Source organism: Petromyzon marinus, chromosome 50 (genome assembly GCF_048934315.1).
Source record: "Petromyzon marinus isolate PM22_M1 ecotype Great Lakes invasive population chromosome 50, UKy_Petmar_22M1.pri1.0, whole genome shotgun sequence".
NCBI classification, from domain to species: domain Eukaryota; kingdom Metazoa; phylum Chordata; class Hyperoartia; order Petromyzontiformes; family Petromyzontidae; genus Petromyzon; species Petromyzon marinus.
In genome coordinates, this window is record NC_133716.1 from 4,080,198 (window position 1) to 4,101,392 (window position 21,195).

A 21,195-nucleotide genomic window follows, 5' to 3' on the forward strand; every position below is an offset into this window, starting at 1 on the left:
GGTTTCAAATTAAGCAACCATTGGAAAGATGTTCTGAATCAAACCAAACATTAAACTAATTTTCAATGGTACAGTATATTTTTTCAAGTAGTGGTATCCCAAACTTTTGCAGCTGCTTAAATTCCCTTTTCACACCATCAATATGTAAACTCCCCTCCTCGCCGGTCTGCACATGTTCACCCCCTCTACACCGTTAATCATGTTAAGTCCGCCAATTAAATGCAAATTTTTATGCTAATTCCTTTGTCAAGGCACTCTGTTTTCTCTCACACAGCTTAAAGGTCGCGGTCTGAGCTTGGCTGTGTTCACTCCAGCGCTATCCTCTAGACAGTCTGGTCCCTTCACCTGATGAAGGCCACTTGTGTTGTGGCTGAAACGTCGTGATTTTTGTTGTTTAATTTTTTACCTACGTGACTTTAGCAAATAGAACCAAAGAGTATGTGGATCCTTGCAGTCACAAAAGCTTCAAATCTAGAATGTTTTTGACCGACACAGGTTTTACGCTGTGGGTGCGCGGGCAACTTTTAGCGACGGAAATCAAAACGGAGAGCCCGGAGGAAACCCATGCAGGGGAGAGAACATACAAACTCCGCACACAGACCGTTGGGGCAAGTGCCGTTAGTGAACGGCACTTCTGTGGGCCGGAATGGCACACGACGTGGGTGGATGATCAGCAGCACAGTGTGGCCACCATTGTGGCCACCTTTGTGGCCTTTCAGTTTCACGCTTCGTCGACCTCGGGGTGGGGGGGGGGGGGGTGAGGTGGAGGCCCAGGACCAGTTGAGATATTCGCCGGTTATTGGAATTGTGATGGCGAATCGAACTCCCGTGACCGGGTTCGTAGCGCTGTGCGTCGACTGCCGTGTCACCGCGCACGCACGCACACACAGACACTGGTCGGCCAAAATTGCGTGGAGATTTATTCGCGTAAACTGGGGCCTCGTTACAGTTTGGGCATTCACATGATATATGAGACCGTGTAACGTTGTGGGTGTGTGTACGTGTACAGCATGCGCGGGTGTGTAAACCTGTGGTGTGTGTTGATGCACACACACAACCCCTTGTGTTAGTCACCCAGAGTCCACCCACACCGGCACACACACACACAGGTCCCCCATGTAGCCTCTGCAGACTGTTGGGGCAAGCGTTGTTAACGAGCGCCTATGGAGGCCGACACGGCACAGGAGGGGGGGTATTGTGGCCAGCATTATACACGGCCGCCTTTGTCTCCCCCAGTGCTGACGTTTGCACGCTGCACCAGGCACTCATTTAAGGCCGAGTCGACCTAGGGGGGGAAAGCCTCGAGCTGGGTGCAAATGTCACTCGCTGACCTTTGACAGCTGTGGTCCGGAAATTGAAATCGGTTCGCTCAGACAGTAGTGCAGTGCGCTAACCGGTGCGCCACCGCTCCCTAACACACTGACACCCATGCACAGAAATGCTCTGACAAATTCATACCGTCTCGCACACGCGGAGCGTTTGAATTAAAAGAGATTGCAGGACATACAAAGTCACATGCAGACTCACACGGACACACAAACTAGCAGATACACACACTCACCCAGACATGTGCGCACACACACAAATCCAGAGTCACACACATACACATTTAACTATGGAATGATGATAATTAACTTTGTGACACAAGACAGACACCCAATACAGGGACACATGGGAGCACGGACACACGCCCTACACACTGACACTTGCACTCCGTTACAGCCACAGACAATACCCCTCGGAGACCGCCACTCTCTCAACACACCTTCTCCGTCCTCTCTTCATCACTCCTGCCCCCCCTCCACCACGCCATCACCTCACCCCACCATGGCTCCATCCCCTCCATCGCTCGCCCATCACTCCCATCCTCTCCCCGCCCACATCACGGCCATCGATACTCCTCTCCCCATTCACGGGCAGCCTCCATCCTCCTCGCATCACCCCGTCCCTGCACCCCCGCACCTCCCCCTCACGTTCCCCCCCCCCCCCCCACACCGTCGCATTACTCGAACGCGGCGATGAGCACCATCATGGCGACGCCGGTGAGCATGGCGACGAGCTGGCGGGCGGACTGCGCGGGGGGCGCGGCTCGGCCCAGCAGCTCGGGCAGGATGGAGACGGTGGCGATGTAGATGAAGCCGCCCGCAGTGAAGGGCAGCACCCACGCCGACGCCGCCTCGCCAGCCCCTTCCGCCAGCAGCGAGCACGCCGTGCCCGCAAGGGCGCCCACCGCCGTCAACAGCTGCAGCCACATGGCCTGCGTGGGGAGTGGAGGGGAGGGGGGAGATGTCGTCATCTTCGTTGTTATAACCGTGGTTATCGTCGTCATCGTCGTCATCAGCAGCAGCAGCAGCATCATCATAATTCGTTGTTATCGTTATCAGTTTAACATGTAGTAGGCTTTCGTGACCAATATTAATGATAAAGGTTTTTAGGTTAGATCGTGTGAGTATAAATGTGTCGTAAACCTCCACCACCCGACACAGCCATTGAGTAAGGGATTTGTCACGTAAACAACACGACAATTACCTACTGCTATTATGGCAAATCGCCCAGTGATGCTGAACTTAAATTGTAAATGTTGTGGAGTTACTCTCCAACACCAGTGGGCTGAAGTAGTCACTAATTGGCGTTTTGTTGACGTGACAAATCCCTTACTATTGGCAGTGTCGGGTGGTGGAGGGTAACGACACATTTAAACTTACACGATCTAACCTAAAAACCTTTATTATTAATATCATCATCGTCCTCCCCGACTTGCTTCCTGGAGCCCACCATCACTTACTCGCACACTCGTGTAAAGATAAAGGTCCCCCCCTCCCCATATAACCTTCACACACTGGTGGGGCAAGAGCTGTTCGCGAGTAGCAGAACCTATGAAGGCCTGCGCGGCACATGAGGGGGTGGGTGGCCAGCACCACGCCCGGCCGCCTTTGTCTCCCCAGACGCGATATTTACTACACACCACACCGCACCGCGCAGTCGACCTAGTGGAGGCCCAGGAACTGTTCAGATTATCGTAACCTCCCTTGCGGGTCTCTCAGTGCTCCGCTCCACCCCCCTCCCCTCCCACCTGTCTCTTGGTGCAGCCCGACTGCAGGAGGATGGCGAAGTCGCCAATCTCGTGGGGGATCTCGTGCAGCAAGATGGTGAGCGTCGTCACCACGCCCACGTTGGGCCCCACCAGGAAGGAGGCCCCGATCGCCAGGCCGTCCGTGAAGTTGTGCGTCACGTCCGCTGCCAGGTTCAGGTAGCCAGACACCTGCAGTTCTCCTGGAGACGCGGGCGAGACACGGGGGGGGGACAAGTAGACGGTAGTACACAAGACCATGGAGACAGGTTTCAAGTAGCTGGACACCTGTGGTTCTCCTACACGCACGCATGGGGACACACGGACACACACGCTGACTCGGCGAAATTATGACCCTGGAAGACATTAGAAAACAGGTACACGGGGACACATGGGGAACTGATGACACAGACATGGGGTCACGGAGTCAGAACCACAAGGACACCGACACACAGGGACACGGAGACACACGCGGTCCCGTGACGCCTTCCGGGAGGGGGGGCGGTGGGAAGCCTTCTTCCAGCAGTGGATAGATCATGGCCATCGTTCGGTGTGGGGGGGGGACGACTCATCCCCCCCGCACCCCCTCCCCCGTGTCACTCACGTTTGGGCTCCTCCTCCTCCCTCTTCTCAGCCGCTCCCTCCTGGGCCCCCCCCTGGTCCCCGTCTGCAGGAGCCACCTTCCCCTCCTGGGAGCTGGCTGGGTCCGGGCGTCTCCTCCGCACCCCCTCCCCCTCCACCTCCTCCCCATCCCCCTTCTCTTTATCCGATTTCTTCGCTCCCTTCTCTCGTTTCTCGCCTGCGCGCCACACACACAAAGGCCCCCTGTGTAGCCCACGCAGGCTGTTGGGGCAAGTGCTGTCAGCGAGTAGCACGGCACACTATGACGTGGGAGGGTGTCCAGCACCACTCCAAAGCCCTTTGTCTCCCCCAGTGCTGATGTTTACACGCCGGAACATGTACTCATTTAAGGCTGAGTCGATCTAGGGGCAGGCCCTGGACCGGTTCAGACAGTCGCCACCGATGTCGACTACTGGACATCTGTGAAAAAGAGCTTCATAGCTCATCGGATTCCTCCAGTATCAATAAATATTCTCATTCTGACCGTGAGTGGGAAACGAGCTAGGGTCGTCGGGTTTGTAGCGCACCGTGCTCACGACTGCACCACCACTTCCCAACTTACAATCGGACGCACACACACACACACGTGTGGATCCGTGAACTCACACTTCGTCCGTGACTATGACTTGCAAAGACTATGACAATGACCATGCCTATGCCGTAGCTATACCCGTGTCTGTGACTATAAGCACCGTGAAAGATAGCGACTCACCGTGACTGTGACCGTGACTGATAGTGACTCACCGTGACTGTGACTGATAGTGACTCACCGTGACTGTGACTGATAGTGACTCACCGTGACTGTGACCGTGACTGATAGTGACTCACTGTGACTGTGACCGTGACTGATAGTGACTCACCGTGACTGTGACTGATAGTGACTCACCGTGACTGTGACTGATAGTGACTCACCGTGACTGTGACCGTGACTGATAGTGACTCACTGTGACTGTGACCGTGACTGATAGTGACTCACCGTGACTGTGACTGATAGTGACTCACCGTGACTGATAGTGACTCACCGTGACTGTGACTGATAGTGACTCACCGTGACTGTGACCGTGACTGATAGTGACTCAGCGTGACCGTGACTGATAGTGACTCACCGTGACCGTGACTGATAGTGACTCACCGTGACTGTGACTGATAGTGACTCACCGTGACTGTGACTGATAGTGACTCACCGTGACTGTGACCGTGACTGATAGTGACTCACCGTGACTGTGACTGATAGTGACTCACCGTGACTGTGACTGATAGTGACTCACCGTGACTGTGACTGATAGTGACTCACTGTGACTGTGACCGTGACTGATAGTGACTCACCGTGACTGTGACTGATAGTGACTCACCGTGACTGATAGTGACTCACCGTGACTGATAGTGACTAACCGTGACTGTGACCGTGACTGATAGTGACTCAGCGTGACCGTGACTGATAGTGACTCACCGTGACCGTGACTGATAGTGACTCACCGTGACTGATAGTGAATCACCGTGACTGTGACTGATAGTGACTCACCGTGACTGTGACCGTGACTGATAGTGACTCACCGTGACTGTGACCGTGACTGATAGTGACTCACCGTGACTGTGACTGATAGTGACTCACCGTGACTGTGACTGATAGTGACTCACCGTGACTGTGACTGATAGTGACTCACCGTGACTGTGACTGATAGTGACTGATAGTGACTCAGCATGAGCGTGACTGATAGTGACTCACCGTGACTGTGACTGATAGTGACTCACCATGACCGTGACCGTGACTGATAGTGACTCACCGTGAGCGTGACTGATAGTGACTCACCGTGACTGTGACTGATAGTGACTCACCGTGACTGTGACTGATAGTGACTCAGCGTGACTGTGACTGATAGTGACTCACCGTGACCGTGACTGATAGTGACTCACCGTGACTGTGACTGATAGTGACTCACCGTGACTGATAGTGACTCACCGTGACTGTGACTGATAGTGACTGATAGTGACTCAGCGCGAGCGTGACTGATAGTGACTCACCGTGACTGTGACTGATAGTGACTCACCATGACCGTGACTGTGACTGATAGTGACTCACCGTGAGCGTGACTGATAGTGACTCACCGTGACTGTGACTGATAGTGACTCACCGTGACTGTGACTGATAGTGACTCAGCGTGACTGTGACTGATAGTGACTCACCGTGACCGTGACTGATAGTGACTCACCGTGACTGTGACTGATAGTGACTCACCGTGACCGTGAATGACAGTGACTCACCGTGACTGTGACTGATAGTGACTCACCGTGACTGTGACTGATAGTGACTCACCGTGAGCGTGACTGTGACTGATAGTGACTCACCGTGAGCGTGACTGTGACTGATAGTGACTCACCGTGACTGTGACCATGACCGTGTCCATGGCTCCCTTTGATGTGTCTCACGAACATCTCCACGGCGAGGAACACGATGATTCCGCACAGAACCCAGAGGCCCACGGACATGAGGTGCGAGCCAGGGCCTGCAAACAAAGACAATGACTCCCCACCCGTGTAGCCTTAACAGACTGTTGGGGCAAGTGCTGTTAGCGAGTAGCACCTATGAAGGCCGGCACGGCGCACGAAGGGATGGGTGGCCAACACCACGCCCGCCCGGCCGCCTTTGTTTTCCCAGTGGCGATGTTTACACACCGCACCAGGTACTCATTTGAGGCCGAGTCGACTTAGGGGAGGCCCAGCATAAATTCAGATAATCGTCACTGGTGTTGGCCGTGAGTGGGAATCCAACTCAGGTTACCGGGTTCGTAGCGCAGTGCGCTCGCCACTGCGTCACCGCTTCCCGCACACACAGATACACACACAACACAAAGACATACACATGGACAACAACAGCAACAGACGCCATTCGCCATCAAGTGGTGCCAGGCCAGGTGCACTTTGAGGCCACGTGAAGCGTCGAAGCCTCGCTGACAGGAGGTCACGGGACAGACCCAGGTGCCATGGGTTGTTTGACTTGAGATACACGTAGGCACGCAGAGGTGTATACACACACAGTATGAAAAGTAAGAAGAGGTTTTACCTTCGCTGGAATTAAAACAGTTGTTAAGATGTTCAAACACCAAACACAAAAGTTTTTGCTAGGAATCAAGTCTGCATTAAGCACGCGTACTTGTGGTGAACATGCATACAAACATGCTCTTACATACCTGTCAACCCCTTATCAGTGCCTACCTGATGACAGATCAATTCAGAGCTTATTGGTCACGCCGTGCCCTTATAAATCTCAACGATCATCCTGCAAAGTCCCATATGGACCTGAAAACTACATTTCCTTGTACAAGAATAAGGGCAAACCGTATGGGTTGACAGGTATGCTCTGATAATATATGCACTGCCTTTTAATCCGATTGGCCTACATTATCAGAAGCATGTTTGTTTGCGTGTTCACCACATGTATGAAGTGTGGTTAATGCAGACTTAATTCCTTGCAAAATGTTTCTGTTTGGGGTTTCAACATCTTAACACAAAAAAAATGTCACATGAGATATACGCACGCACACAGTCCGTGTTGTCTCACCGTGGCTGTGTCCGTGTCCCTGGTTGTGCGTCTCGCCGTGTCCGTGGCTGTGTCCATGTCCGGACTCCGAGTGGTGAGAGTGCGGCTCTGAGATACACGGAGACACGACACACGGAGATACAACAAATTAGTTAGTCATGACACACGGACACACGCTATGCCGAGACACGACACGGACACACGCTATGCAAAGACACGACACGCGGAGACACGCCACACAGAGACAGGCCACACGGGTGCCGCGGTCACCGATGGCGTGGGGGATGAGGTGGAGGAAGGCGTCTCCGAGGAGTCCCCCCGAGGCGAAGCTGAGCAGCGTGTGCAGCAGCGAGGAGCGGCGCGCTGAGTCCGAGTCGAGCGGCACGAGGAAGAGTATGAGGAAGGGCGCGGCGGAGATCAGCAGCGTGGCGCCCAGGGCCTGCGGGGACACGGTGAGACACGGGGACACGGTGAGACACAGTGAGACACGGGGACACGGTGACATGGTGAGACACGGGGACACGGTGAGACATGGAGACAAGACACGGAAACACACGACGGCACGGTGAGACATGGGGACATGGCGAGACACCGGGGCATGATGAGACACAGGGACAGTGAGACACGGGGAGAAGACACGGAAACACACGGCGGCACGGTGAGACACGGTTACATGGTAAGAGACATGGAAACACACGACGGCACGGTGAGACATGGGGACATGGCGAGACACCGGGGCATGATGAGACACAGGGACAGTGAGACACGGGGAGAAGACACGGAAACACACGGCGGCACGGTGAGACACGGGGAGAAGACACAGAAACACGGCGGCACGGTGAGACATGGTGACACGTTGAGACACCGCGACACGATGAGACACGGGGACACAGTGAGACACAGGGAGAAGACACGGAAACACAAGGTGGCACGGTAAGTCACGGGGGCACAGAGACACGGGGAGAAGACACGGAAACACGGCGGCACAGCGAGACACGGGGAAACACGGGGACAGCACAGAAGCGCCGGGGTCTTGAGGAAGTAAAAAAAGAGCAAGGCACACGTGGAGACGGGAGACACGTGGAGCTACGGAGGGACACCTGGAGGCACGGATTAATCTATACATATATACAGGGGCGAAGCCAGGATTTTGACTTTGGGGGGGCTGACTTCAATATTCTGAGATATCCAGTTTATTCTAGATTTGAAGCTTTCGTGACTGCAATGATCCACTCTTTGGTTCTATTCGGTAAAGTCACTTAGGTAAAAATAAAATAACAGATAGGTGAAAGCCCTCCCCGTAGTGGTTATCAATTCTAGATTTTAAGCTTACGGGGAGGGCTTTCACCTATCTGTTATTTTATTTTTACCTATGTGACTTTACCGAATAGAACCAAAGAGTATGGATCTTTGCAGTCACGAAAGCTTCAAATCTAGAATTGATAACCTCTACGGGGAGGGCTTTCACCTATCTTATTTTATTTTTACCTATGTGACTTTACCGAATAGAACCAAAGAGTATGGATCCTTGCAGTCACGAAAGCTTCAAATCTAGAATTGATAACCTCTACGGGGAGGGCTTTCACCTATCTGTTATTTTATTTTTACCTATGTGACTTTACCGAATAGAACCAAAGAGTATATCCAGTTTATGTTTTCCAATGGGCGCCACAAATGCATAAAACAAATTTGATTGGATTTGAACGCGGAGTTTATTAATAGGTCGGAGCCGCTGATGTGGCTAATAAGTTCGTTAAGTTCGAAAGGCTGCCGCTCAAGCAGCCTGCAGGGCAACACACAAGGTGGCAGCACAAGGTGGCAGCCTGCAGGGCAGCACGAGGTGGCAGCCTGCAGGGCAGCACGAGGTGGCAGCACAAGGTGGCAGCCTGCAGGGCAGCACAAGGTGGCAGCACGAGGTGGCAGCCTGCAGGGCAGCACAAGGTGGCAGCCTGCAGGGCAGCACAAGGTGGCAGCCTGCAGGGCAGCACAAGGTGGCAGCACAAGGTGACAGCCTGCAGGGCAGCACAAGGTGGCAGCACAAGGTGGCAGCACAAGGTGGCAGCCTGCAGGGCAGCACAAGGTGACAGCCTGCAGGGCAGCACGAGGTGGCAGCCTGCAGGGCAGCACGAGGTGGCAGCCTGCAGGGCATCACAAGGTGGCAGCCTGCAGGGCATCACAAGGTGGCAGCCTGCAGGGCAGCACAAGGTGGCAGCCTGCAGGGCAGCACGAGGTGGCAGCCTGCAGGGCAGCACAAGGTGGCAGCCTGCAGCATTTTGCAGCAGCCGGATATCCGGTTATCCCGATTACCGACTTTCCCAAAATTTCAGGGGGGGCTGAGCCCCCCCTGTGGCTCTGCCCCCCCTGTGGCTCCGCCCCTGCATATATATGAACTTCTTTCGCGCAATACGTAGCCAACCGTTCTAATCGGAGGCACACGAGGAGAGAGAAAGAGAGAGACGTGGAAGGGGCACGTGGAGACGCTGAACACAGAGGGACACGTGGGGACACGGAGAGACACGTCAGCACTCCAGTTGTCATGGGGCGGATCAGCAGACACGGATAAAGACGGCGACTGCGCGTCACGGGTCGACTGAAATGACTGGCAGCTTGCACCACATGTGCTGCCCGCTGTGCCAAAGGCAAAAGGTATCCCCCCCCCGCCACCAGCGTAGACTTCGACAGACTGTTGGGGCAAGTGCCTGCCTGGTTGGCTACGTACGGTGCGCGAAGGCTGTTCAACAAAGGAGTTCAACATACAGTGAATGCGCTTTAAGGCTGGCTTGGTGTACGAAGGGGTTAGTGGCCAGATCCACTGCCCAACTCAGCCCTACTCATTTAGGGCTGAGTCGACCTAGAGGGAGGCTCAAGACCGGTTCAGATATTCACCACTCAAGTTGGCTTTGAGCGTTAATCGACCTCGGGGTCTCCGGGGTTCGTAGACCCGCAGTACGCTCACTCACTGCGCCACCGCTCCCAATAAATAAGACAAAGATCCCCTTAAAGCAGTCGCTGTCAGCGGGCAGCACCTATGAAGGCCGGCACGACACACGAGTGGGGTTGGGTGGCCAGCACCACGCCCGGCCGCCTTTGTCTTCCCGCAGTGGACGATGTTTTTTACACACCGCACAGGGCACTCGTTCGAGGCCGAGTCGACCTAGGGGTCGACGCGATGGAGCCGCGATCCAAACACATTCGACCCCGACGGCGGCGGCGTTGTTGGGGGTTGGTCGTGAGCGGGACTCGAATCTCGGCTCGCCGCGCTAACCGCTGCGCCACCGCTCGACGTGACACGTGGAGGGCACGGCAACACCGAGCCGCTCGCTCGCCGCCGCCACAACAACAGCCGCCGCCGCCGTCGTTCGCTTCTCGGCGGCGGCGACGACGCCTGCCACGGCGTTTGTGCCAGGCTCGGTGCGCTCTTGAGGCCGTCGCGGTGGAAGTGTCGAAGCCCCCCCCCCCGCCGCTGCTGGCGGGAGGTCACGGGGCGCAGACCCAGCAGGTGCCACGGGTTGACTAAGATGACTGAGATGAGTGCCTGATGCACCACCTGTGCCCCCTACTGTGCCAACTTGCTTTGCTTCAGCCACCCGGCGCTCTGCTCGCATCAACACAGCGACAGGCCTCACCTGCATCTACACAGCGACAGGCCTCACCTGCATCAACACAGCGACAGGCCTCACCTGCATAAACACAGCGACAGGCCTCACCTGCATCTACACAGCGACAGGCCTCACCTGCATCAACACAGCGACAGGCCTCACCTGCATCTACACAGCGACAGGCCTCACCTGCATCAACACAGCGACAGGCCTCACCTGCATCTACACAGCGATAGGCCTCACCTGCATCAACACAGCGACAGGCCTCACCTGCATCTACACACAACAACAACCGCCATTCGTCACTAAGTGGCGGGGACGTCACCACGACGCTTGTGCCAGGCCATGTGCACCTTGAGGCCACGTGAAGTGTCGAACGCCCGCTGGCAGGAGGTCACGGGGCGCAGACCCAGCAGGTGCCACGGGTTGACTAAGATGACTGAGATGAGTGCCTGATGCACCACCTGTGCCTCCTACTGTGCCAACTTGCTGTGCTTCAGCCACCCGGCGCTCTGCTCGCATCTACACAGCGACAGGCCTCACCTGCATCCACACGGTCGCCACGTCTCTCCTCTCCGGCGCCTGGAGCTCCTCCTCCTCCCCCTGCTGCTGCTGCTGCGTCTTGGCCGTCTCGTAGTGTTTCTTGTGGTACTTGTCGGCCGGGTTGGCGGGCTCGTGGGCGTGAGGGCAGCCCCCGCCGGGCCCGTGCGTGTGGCCGTGCCCCGCGTGCCCGCCGTGAGTGTGGCCGTGCCCCGCGTGCCCGCCGTGAGTGTGGCCGTGCCCCGCGTGCCCGCCGTGAGTGTGGCCGTGCCCCTGGCCGCTCACGGTCGCGCACACGAGGCCCGCGAGGAGGGCGAGGCGGAGGAGGGCGAGGGGAGACATTGTGGGGTGCAGGGCCTGCCGCTGGGAGCTAGCTGCTCTGGGTCTCTCTGCTTTGGGAGTCTCGCTCTCCTTTCTCCAAGGGCCCCCCTCTTACCGGATTCGCCCTGGTTCGGGATCTGGTTCCCGCTCACAAAGTCGGGATCTTCGTTTCCCCGGTAACTCTGCCCGCCGGTGTTGTGACCGTCCGTCCCCACGCTGGTCGTGGAACCTCGGGGAGGGGTGACGTTCCGCTCGGGCACTCGTGATCCGCTCAACCGCGGTTCCGTTCCGCTCCGCGCTGTTCCCTCCCGCCGCTCCGGTCTCGCCTCCGACCTCGTGGGGATCCGTCGCCTCGGGATGGGCCCGCCGTTTCGCTCTGCCCCGGATGTGATCTTCCCCTGCGTGCCCACTTCACCATCGCTCGGACACCGTTGCCGAATCGCGCCTCCCTGGTTCCTCCTCCTCTCTCCTCCTTGTCTCGGCCCGGCTCTGGCTCCCTCGACTCCAGCTCCGCGTCCCTGTTCGGCAATTCCACCCCGCCCCCCCCCAACTGCGGAACGACCCCCCCACGCCGCCTCGCGATTGGCCCGCCGGCCCTCGAGACGTCGCGCGCCGCAGCCAATGGGAGCCCAAGCTCGCGGGCCCCCCCCGCCCCCCTCCCCCTCGCGTTGTGGGGTGGGGGAGCACGTGACGTGGCAGGTCGCGTCGCTCCACGATGAGCGCGATGGCGTCGCCGAAGCCGCAATGCGTGCGTGATGACGGCATCACGCACGCGGCCGTGACGCGCGTGCTCGTTGCAGACGCGGTGCTTGCTGACGTCATCGCGCTCTCTCCGCAGCCGCCGTTATGAGCGTGTTGACGTCACCGTTCCTTCAATTGCCGTGAAAGCGTGGTGACGTCACCACGCGTTTAATTGACTCGGGCCGTGGGTGACAAATCACGCGCCCCTCCCCCGCCCCATCATTGCAGCGCGGTGCGTGATGACGTCAACAACTCCCGTAATTCTTTAACGCGACGACGTCGCCGCCGTGCGGTATTAACGAGGTGCGTGATGACGTCACGGTCACAGTGGCGGGAAAAGCGGTGCGGGGTGACGTCACCGCGCCACATCGGCGTGGGGCTATGGTGATGGTGGTGATTTTTAGATAATAATTTAACGGTGAGGATTCTTCTCCAGCTCACCCGCTGATATAATCTGCAATCTTAACTCACAACCAACTAGAGTGTAGTACAAGTACCAATGAGGTAACCCGTGCAGTGCATGGACGCACTGAGCTTTTTAATCTGCAATCCATGCAACATCATAGGACCTCCCTAGCCAGTATCAAAGTATAAGAATAGGTTTTACCCTTTGTGGCAATAAAACAGGAGGTGTTAAGATTGTTTTGCAAGGAAGCATGTTTGCATTAACCATACATACTTGTGGTAAAATGCTCTGATAGTATAATGCATTGTCTTTGACAATTTCAATTAATTTCATTTTCAGTTCATGTATTAGGAGGTATAGCCCTGTGAGCCATGCGGCTCTTGAATCGGGTGCAACCACAACAAGCAAACAAACTAAAAACACGAACAAGAAAACATCTTAAAGTGACTATGTGACTGTGCAAACAGAAAATCCATGAAAAAAAACAGCTAAATATTCCTGAAAAAAAGCACCGTACACCAACGCTGTGTGCAACAAAAAAATCTCTGGTCCACACCAGACACAGCTTTGTAGCTTCATGTAGCTGCTCACCACGAACTCTCAATGTCCTGATAGTGGCATTGTCTTTGTGCTGTTCGCCTTTTGGCGTCCTCTGGCCTAACGTTGTTTGAGACGAGGCTCTAAAAAGAAAGCTGTCTCTGGTGTGGACCAATCAGTTTCAAAGACAATGCATCATACACTACCAGAGCATGTGTTTTCGTTGTTGTTGTTGTTTTCATGTTCACCACAATTATGTGTGGTTAATGTAGACATGATTCCTTGCGAAAGGTTTCAGTTTGGTGTTTTAACATCTTAGCACAACTGTTTTATTGCCAGAAAGGGTTTAACATATTCTTACATTCTACGCAACCGTTGAGCCACTAGGAGGCAGTAGGCATCCACTCAGCCTCAAACGTCAACACGAACGCCTGCATCGATTTCCAAATGGGATACGTTTAGAACTCTCGGGGTACGCGTGAGTGGCGACTTTGGTCCACCACTCGGAACAGGGGCCGTGGGACGGATAACGTGGGACTGAGCCATGGGACAGATAACGTGGGATAGAGCCGGGGGACTGAGCCATGGGACAGATAACGTGGGACAGATAACGTGGGACAGATAACGTGGGATAGAGCCGGGGGACTGAGCCATGGGACAGATAACGTGGGACAGAAAACGTGGGATAGAGCCGTGGGACAGATAACGTGGAACAGAGCCATGGGGCAGATAACGTGGGATAGAGCCGGAGGACTGAGCCATGGGACAGATAACGTGGGACAGATAACGTGGGATAGAGCCATGGGACAGATAACGTGGGATAGAGCCGGGTACAGATAACGTGGGATAGAGCCGGAGGACTGAGCCATGGGACAGATAACGTGGGACAGATAAGGTGGGATAGAGCCATGGGACAGATAACGTGGGATAGATAACGTGGGATAGAGCCGTGGGACAGATAACGTGGGACAGATAACGTGGGACTGAGCCATGGGACAGATAACGTGGGATAGAGCCATGGGACAGATAACGTGGGACAGATAACGTGGGATAGAGCTGTGGGACAGATAACGTGGGACAGATAACGTGGGACAGATAACGTGGGACTGAGCCATGGGACAGATAACGTGGGACAGATAACGTGGGATAGAGCCATGGGACAGATAACGTGGGACAGATAACGTGGGACAGATAACGTGGGACAGATAACGTGGGATAGAGCCGGGGGACTGAGCCATGGGACAGATAACGTGGGACAGAAAACGTGGGATAGAGCCGTGGGACAGATAACGTGGGATAGATAACGTGGGATAGAGCCGTGGGACAGATAACGTGGAACAGAAAACGTGGGATAGAGCCGTGGGACAGAAAACGTGGGATAGAGCCATGGGACAGATAACGTGGGACAGATAACGTGGGACAGAAAACGTGGGATAGAGCCGTGGGACAGATAATGTGGGATAGAGCCGTGGGGCAGATAACGTGGAACAGATAATGTGGGATAGAGCCATGGGACAGATAACGTGGGACAGATAACGTGGGATAGAGCCATGGGACAGATAACGTGGGACAGAGCCATGGAACAGATAACGTGGAACAGATAATGTGGGATAGAGCCGTGGGACAGATAACGTGGAACAGAAAACGTGGGATAGAGCCATGGGACAGATAACGTGGGACAGAGCCATGGAACAGATAACGTGGGATAGAGCCGTGGGACAGATAACGTGGGATAGAGCCGTGGAACAGATAACGTGGAACAAATAATGTGGGATAGAGCCGTGGGGCAGATAACGTGGAACAGATAACGTGGGATAGAGCCGTGAGACAGATAACGTGGGATAGAGCCGTGGGACAGATAACGTGGGCTCACAAACACGTGGGAGGAGGAGACATCGTCACAGCAGCGATGACGCCACACCGCTTGCTACTCCTGACGCAACCATCTGGCCCATCAATCGCCGCAGTGTAAAAGTATCACACGAAGACAAATATCTTTCGACGCACACAGGGATTTATAGATTCACACGGACATAAATGACGTCACGCGATTTTGGACGATGTTTGACCCCCCCCCCGTCACACGGCGTCACAAAAAGTCATACCCCCCCTCAAAATATGATGTCACAAAGCTCTGCCCCCCCCGCCCCAAAACCATATTTCCATTAAAATAAAACATGCTTCAAATCGCTTTAAACTATTGTCATTGTAGTGCGTATTTAACGTGGCGCTGCACCCTGATGTTGTAGGAGTGTTGTTTTAATAATTCTATATTTATGTAAAGTTGCGCATTTTGATGTGACGTCACATTTCCCAAACCCCCCCCCCCTCGTCACACATCGTCACAAATGTCTGCCCCCCCCCCCCTCCTAGGTGCGTGACGTCATTTATGGACGGCCCCATATTAGACTCACGCCTTTTGGCGTCATCTGGTCGAGCACCAATTAGGTCGAGGCTCAAAAGAAAGCCGTCCCTTGGTGTGGACCATTCAGTTTCAAGGACAATGCCACATATTATCATAGTATGTTTTTTGTTTGCATTTTGACTGCAGGTATCGTGGTTAATGCAGACATGAATCATTGTAAAAAGGATTAAGTTTTGTTGCCAGAAAAAAAGGGGAAAACCCCTATTATGTACAGATGTATACAACAATACACTCACATAGAGACTCGTAGACTCACGCGGGGATATATAGATTCACACAGAGACTCGTAGAGACCCATAGGCTCACACAGATATACTGTTTCAAAATTCACACTGAGAGCCGTAGACTCACACAGGGATCTATAGATTCACACTGAAATTCATAGACTAACACAGAGAGCTATAGACTGAGACCCAGAGACCCACGCTGAGCACTTCCGATTATCACGGTTGGCTACGTACGGTGCGAAAGAAGTTAAACATACAGAGACACCCATATACTCACACAGCGACCCATAGACTCACACATAGACCCACAGATTCACACTGGGTCCCATAGACTCGCACGAGATTTATAGATGTACACTGTCTTATAGTATCTCCCTGTGTCCCCGTGTATTTCACTGTCTCACGGTGTCCCCGTGTGTCAGTGTTCATGTGTCCCCCGTGCGTCTTTGTGTATCTCTAGGACACACAGCCGGTCGACGAGACTAATCGCGAAGTGGCAGTCGAAGGATGGAACGCGTCTGAGAGGGCGCATCCAGAGGGAAGATGGAGCGACGGTGAGATCAACTCGTGTGTAGGTGCCACGTGGAGCGCATTGCAGGATCTCGAGAAATCTGATCTGATGGTGGTGGTGAGCGGTAGTGCAAAGGTTAGCGCTACGCTGCGCTACGAATCCGGCCACCCTTGTTCAATTTCCCTTCACGACCAACAAAAGTGACGGTTATCTGAACCGGTCCTGTGCCTCCCCTAGGTTGACTCAGCCTGAAATGAGTACCTGGTGACAAAGGCGGCCGGGCGTGGTGTTGGCCACCCACCCCCTCGTGCGCCGTGCCGACCTTAATAGGCCATCGCTGCCAGCACTTGCCCCAACAGTCGACGTCGCCTAAACCGAGGATTGTGTGTGTGCAATGCAAGGCCGTGGCCATGGAGTCAACATTGGGGGGGGGGGGACCAAATCTTCCAGGGGGTCTTGGGGTCCACCTCCAGAAAAAATAAATCTAAATTTGAAAACGAATTTCCTGCCATTTCCTGCCTAAAATGTTAAACAATTCACTAACACATAGGATGGACTTTTAATAAAATGTTTACAATAATGTCTAATAGTGTATTGTATTACATTGCTTTTTTATTTTTTTTACAAAAATCTTGTTTCATTGTATGTAATGGCAGAGATTAGGGATTAATAAAGTACAACCATAACCACAATCATATAAACAGAAATCTATTTTATAGCAATATATTGGGGGGGGGGCATTTTGAGCATATTTGAATATTGGGGGGATGTGTCCCCCCCAATATATATTATAATTGCGGCCTTGGTGCAATGCGCTACTCAATTCGGTGATCCCACATTCGATTCCGGTTCATGGTTAACATCAGCGGTCAGTGATATTCTGAACCAAATCCTGAACTTCCCCGAAGTCGACTCAGCCTTAAATTCGTTCTGTACTCGCTCCAATTCTTTACTCCCGGTCGATGTTCTCTCTTCTCCCTTTAGTAGGGGGGCGCTGTGTCGCCACGTGGCACGCGATGCGCCGGAGCGTTGTGAACCACGGATCCGGAGGGTTGGTGGATCACGCACGGATGGTATGTAAGGGTTTGGCCGTGAGGGTATTTATCATGAGACGGGACAACGATATAAGGCAGCACAGCAGGAAGGACGACGCCAGGATGCTGCCACAGTGGGCGTAACGGCGAGCGCGCTGAGAATTGCAATGCAAGTGGCCGGCTCAATTTGATCTCCCATTGCGGCAGTTTAAACTATGGAGCAAGTGTCTTGAATCCCACGCTTCCCACCGCCCGTGTAATGGCTTCACCAGGTCACTTGCGGTGGTGGTGGGGTAAAGTGTGGGTGGTGGATCGGCAGGTCACGTGTGGGTGGTGGTGGTGGGGTAAAGTGTGGGTGGATCGGCAGGTCACGTGTTGGTGGTGGTGGGGTAAAGTGTGGGTGGGTGGATCGGCAGGTCACGTGTGGGTGGTGGTGGTGGGGTAAAGTGTGGGTGGGTGGATCGGCAGGTCACGTGTGGTGGTGGGGTAAAGTGTGGGTAGGTGGATCGGCAGGTCACGTGTGGTGGTGGTGGGGTAAAGTGTGGGTAGTGGATCGGCAGGTCACGTGTTGGTGGTGGTGGGGTAAAATGTGGGTAGTGGATTGGCAGGTCACGTGTTGGTGGTGGTGGGGTAAAGTGTGGGTAGTGGATCGGGAGGTCACGTGTTGGTGGTGGTGGGGTAAAGTGTGGGTGGGTGGACCGGCAGGTCACGTGTGGTGGTGGTGGGGTAAAGTGTGGGTGGGTGGATCGGCAGGTCACGTGTTGGTGGTGGTGGTGGGGTAAAGTGTGGGCAGTGGATCGGCAGGTCACGTGTTGGTGGTGGTGGGGTAAAGTGTGGGTCGTGGATCGGCAGGTCACGTGTGGTGGTGGGGTAAGGTGTGGGTGGGTGGATCGGCAGGTCACGTGTGGTGGTGGTGGGGTAAAGTGTGGGTAGGTGGATCGGCAGGTCACGTGTTGGTGGTGGTAGGGTAAAGTGTGGGTAGCTGCCATCTCTTCGAGAGCTGGGAGGGAACGCTCACGGGTCCGCACGAACAACCCACTTGCTGCACTGCCATCTCCTGGCCACTCCCGCCGCGAGGTGTGAGTTTGAGAGTTATCGCAGATCTTTGCGTGACCCAGCAACCCTAGCCTCCAAAGCGCTTGATCACACAGACGATGAGGACTGTGCACATACAGTCACATACACCTGTGCAGTTAATACAGTTTATGCGCGTGGAGTATTTAGTTTATACAGCCAGTAGTGTATACAATCTATACGCGTACAATCTTATAGAGTACACAGTCGATACAGTCTATAGATGGTACACGGTCGATACAGTCTATACACATGCAGTCTGTGCAAGCTACAAAACTAGCGCGGCGCAGCGCTCATTCTCGCTGTCCGCTTTGAGCTATGAATGGAAATTCCACGTTCCTGCGCCGAGGACCAGCCATATCAGGAGACAACCTCTCGTGACTTGCTAGAAACTTTCCGATCCTGATTTATCGACACTGAAGGGATGATGGGCCCTTGTGTTGCGTGCGTGTTTGTGCACTTGCCCCAACAGTCTGTTACATGCTGTGCGGGGGAGATCTTTGTGTCAAAGTGCGGGTAGCGGTAGCGTAGTTGGAAGCGTGCTGAGCTACGAACCAAGCTATTCCAGCTCACGGCCACCGCCAACTGCAGTGACGATTATCTGATCCGGTCCCGTGGGCCTCCCCTAGGTCGACTCAGCCGCAAATGAGTGCCTGGTGAGATGTGTAAACATCGTCACTGGGGAGACAAAGACGGCCGGGCGTGGTGCTGGCCGCCTACCTCCCTCGCGTGCCGTACCGACCTTCATAGGTGCTCGCCAACAACACTTGCCCCAACAGTCGGTTAAGGCTATAAGGGGGATCTTTGTCTTTGTGTACACGTTGCCTGCGTGTCTACGTGTGTGTGTGTGCGCGCGTGTGTTTGTGTGAATACACGCGGCACGTTAAATGCTCCGTTAGGGGTGCCTCCTCCCCATCCTTTCCCCCCACCCCACCCGCCTCCTCGCCCCCTCCCCTCCATCCTCGCGTCCGCGCCGCCGCCGCTCATTGTCATCTCCTAAGAAGCTTTTAGAGACACGGGGAGAGCGCGGGGAGAGCGCAGGGAGAGCTATGAAGACACTGCACGGGGCGAGAGAGAGAGAGAGGGGGGAGATTTTCGGGCGGGGTGGAATGAAAACCCAAAACCTTGACTTCAAGGCCTCCCCCGCCCCTTCCTCCCCCCCCCCCCGGCTCCCCCCGGCCCCCCCCGAGAATAAAATTCTCGTGCACTTACCGCTCCGCTCCCCGCCACAGACGCCCACCTCCCCCCGGGCCCCCTCCCTCCCTCCCTCCCACCCTTTTAGCTATCCTTTAAAACACACAATGGCGTGGAAAAGTTGTTCTAATGCGACTTAATTGAGCGCGTGTCCGTGTTTGTGTGGGAGGCGAGGTGCTCCCCCCCCCCACTCTTACCCCCCCCCCCCCCGCCTCTTCCCTCCTCTCCACTGCCAAACGTCAGCCTCGAAACCTTAATGACTTGGAGAAGATCTGCAAAGAGGAGTGGGACAACATCCCTCCTGAGATGTGTGCAAACCTGGTGGCCAACTACAAGAAACGTCTGACCTCTGTGATTGCCAACAAGGGTTTTGTCACCAAGTACTAAGTCATGTATTGCTGAGGGGTCAAATACTTATTTCCCTCATTAGAATGCAAATCAATTTATAACATTTTTGACATGCGTTTTTCCGGATTTTTTTGTTGTTATTCTGTCTCTCACTGTTCAAATAAACCTACCATTAAAATTAAAGAGTGATCATTTCTTTGTCAGTGGGCAAACGTACGAAATCAGCAGGGGATCAAATACTTGTTTCCCTCACTGTATGCACAACACAAGCCTCGCCGCATTAATCAATAACTATGTTGCGAGATCCGAAGAGGGAGACGTTTCGCGGAAGAGGCCCTCCTCGTTTGTGCGCGATATAATGCAGGGCCGTTGCCCGAAACGTCGCCCAGTACATTTGTTTCGCGATGAGGGCCATGCAGAATTATTGATCAACGCGGTGAGTTGTTGTTGTGTGTGCTTTTGCAGCACTGTTCATACAGAACCACACCATTATGCACTTATGTACACACTATTTTGTGCGTGTGTGTGCGCGTCAACATTAATAGATGCTCGCTAACAGCACTTGCCCCAAAAGTCTGTGGAAGGCTATACGGGGGATCTTCGTCTTCATACGCTAGGTTGTGTCGATGGGGAGCGGTTCGCGCCACTGCGCCACGAACCAGGTGACCCGAGTTCGATTCCCGCTCACGGTCACCAACAGCAGTGACGATTATCTGAAGCGGTTCCTGGGCCTCATTTAGGTCGACTCAGCCTTAAACGAGTGCCTGGTGCGATTTGTAAAACATCGTCACCGGGGAGACAAAGGCTGCCGGGCGTGGTGCTGATTACATCACCCGCCCCATCCCACAGTCCATGCAGGTAGGCACCGCGTTACGAAATCCGACGACCTGGGTTCGAATCCCGCTCTCACGGCCAACGTCAGTGGCGAGCGATATCTGACGCATTTATATTACCCCCCTCCCCTTCCCTAGGTCGACTTAGCCTCACAATGAGTGCTTGGAGCGGTGTG

At 54.5% G+C, this 21,195-nt stretch overlaps 1 protein-coding gene across 1 annotated transcript; it reads right to left on the reverse strand.

The window, feature by feature from the left end:
• Positions 1-902: 902 nt before the first annotated feature.
• Positions 903-12,239, reverse strand: SLC39A7 (solute carrier family 39 member 7). Its single transcript, XM_032972998.2, has 7 exons — positions 11,372-12,239; positions 7,500-7,668; positions 7,251-7,337; positions 6,070-6,195; positions 3,675-3,869; positions 3,074-3,273; positions 903-2,257 (listed from the first exon to the last, which is right to left on the reverse strand). Exons 1-7 carry the CDS (start codon positions 11,708-11,710, stop codon positions 2,003-2,005), a joined length of 1,371 nt encoding a protein of 456 aa, XP_032828889.2. The 5' UTR covers positions 11,711-12,239; the 3' UTR covers positions 903-2,002.
• Between the last annotated feature and the right edge of the window lie 8,956 nt (positions 12,240-21,195).

Bases quoted from the DNA above. Each gene is read 5' to 3' on its own strand.
- SLC39A7 (XM_032972998.2), bottom strand. From the start codon at position 11,710: ATGTCTCCCCTCGCCCTCCTCCGCCTCGCCCTCCTCGCGGGCCTCGTG. The intron at 7,669-11,371 runs GTGAGGCCTGTC...GTGTCCCCGCAG, and splicing joins TGGCGACCGTGTGGATGCAG to GCCCTGGGCGCCACGCTGCT. The intron at 3,870-6,069 runs GTGAGTCACTAT...TGTGGCGCGCAG, and splicing joins CGGTCATGGTCACAGTCACG to GCGAGAAACGAGAGAAGGGA.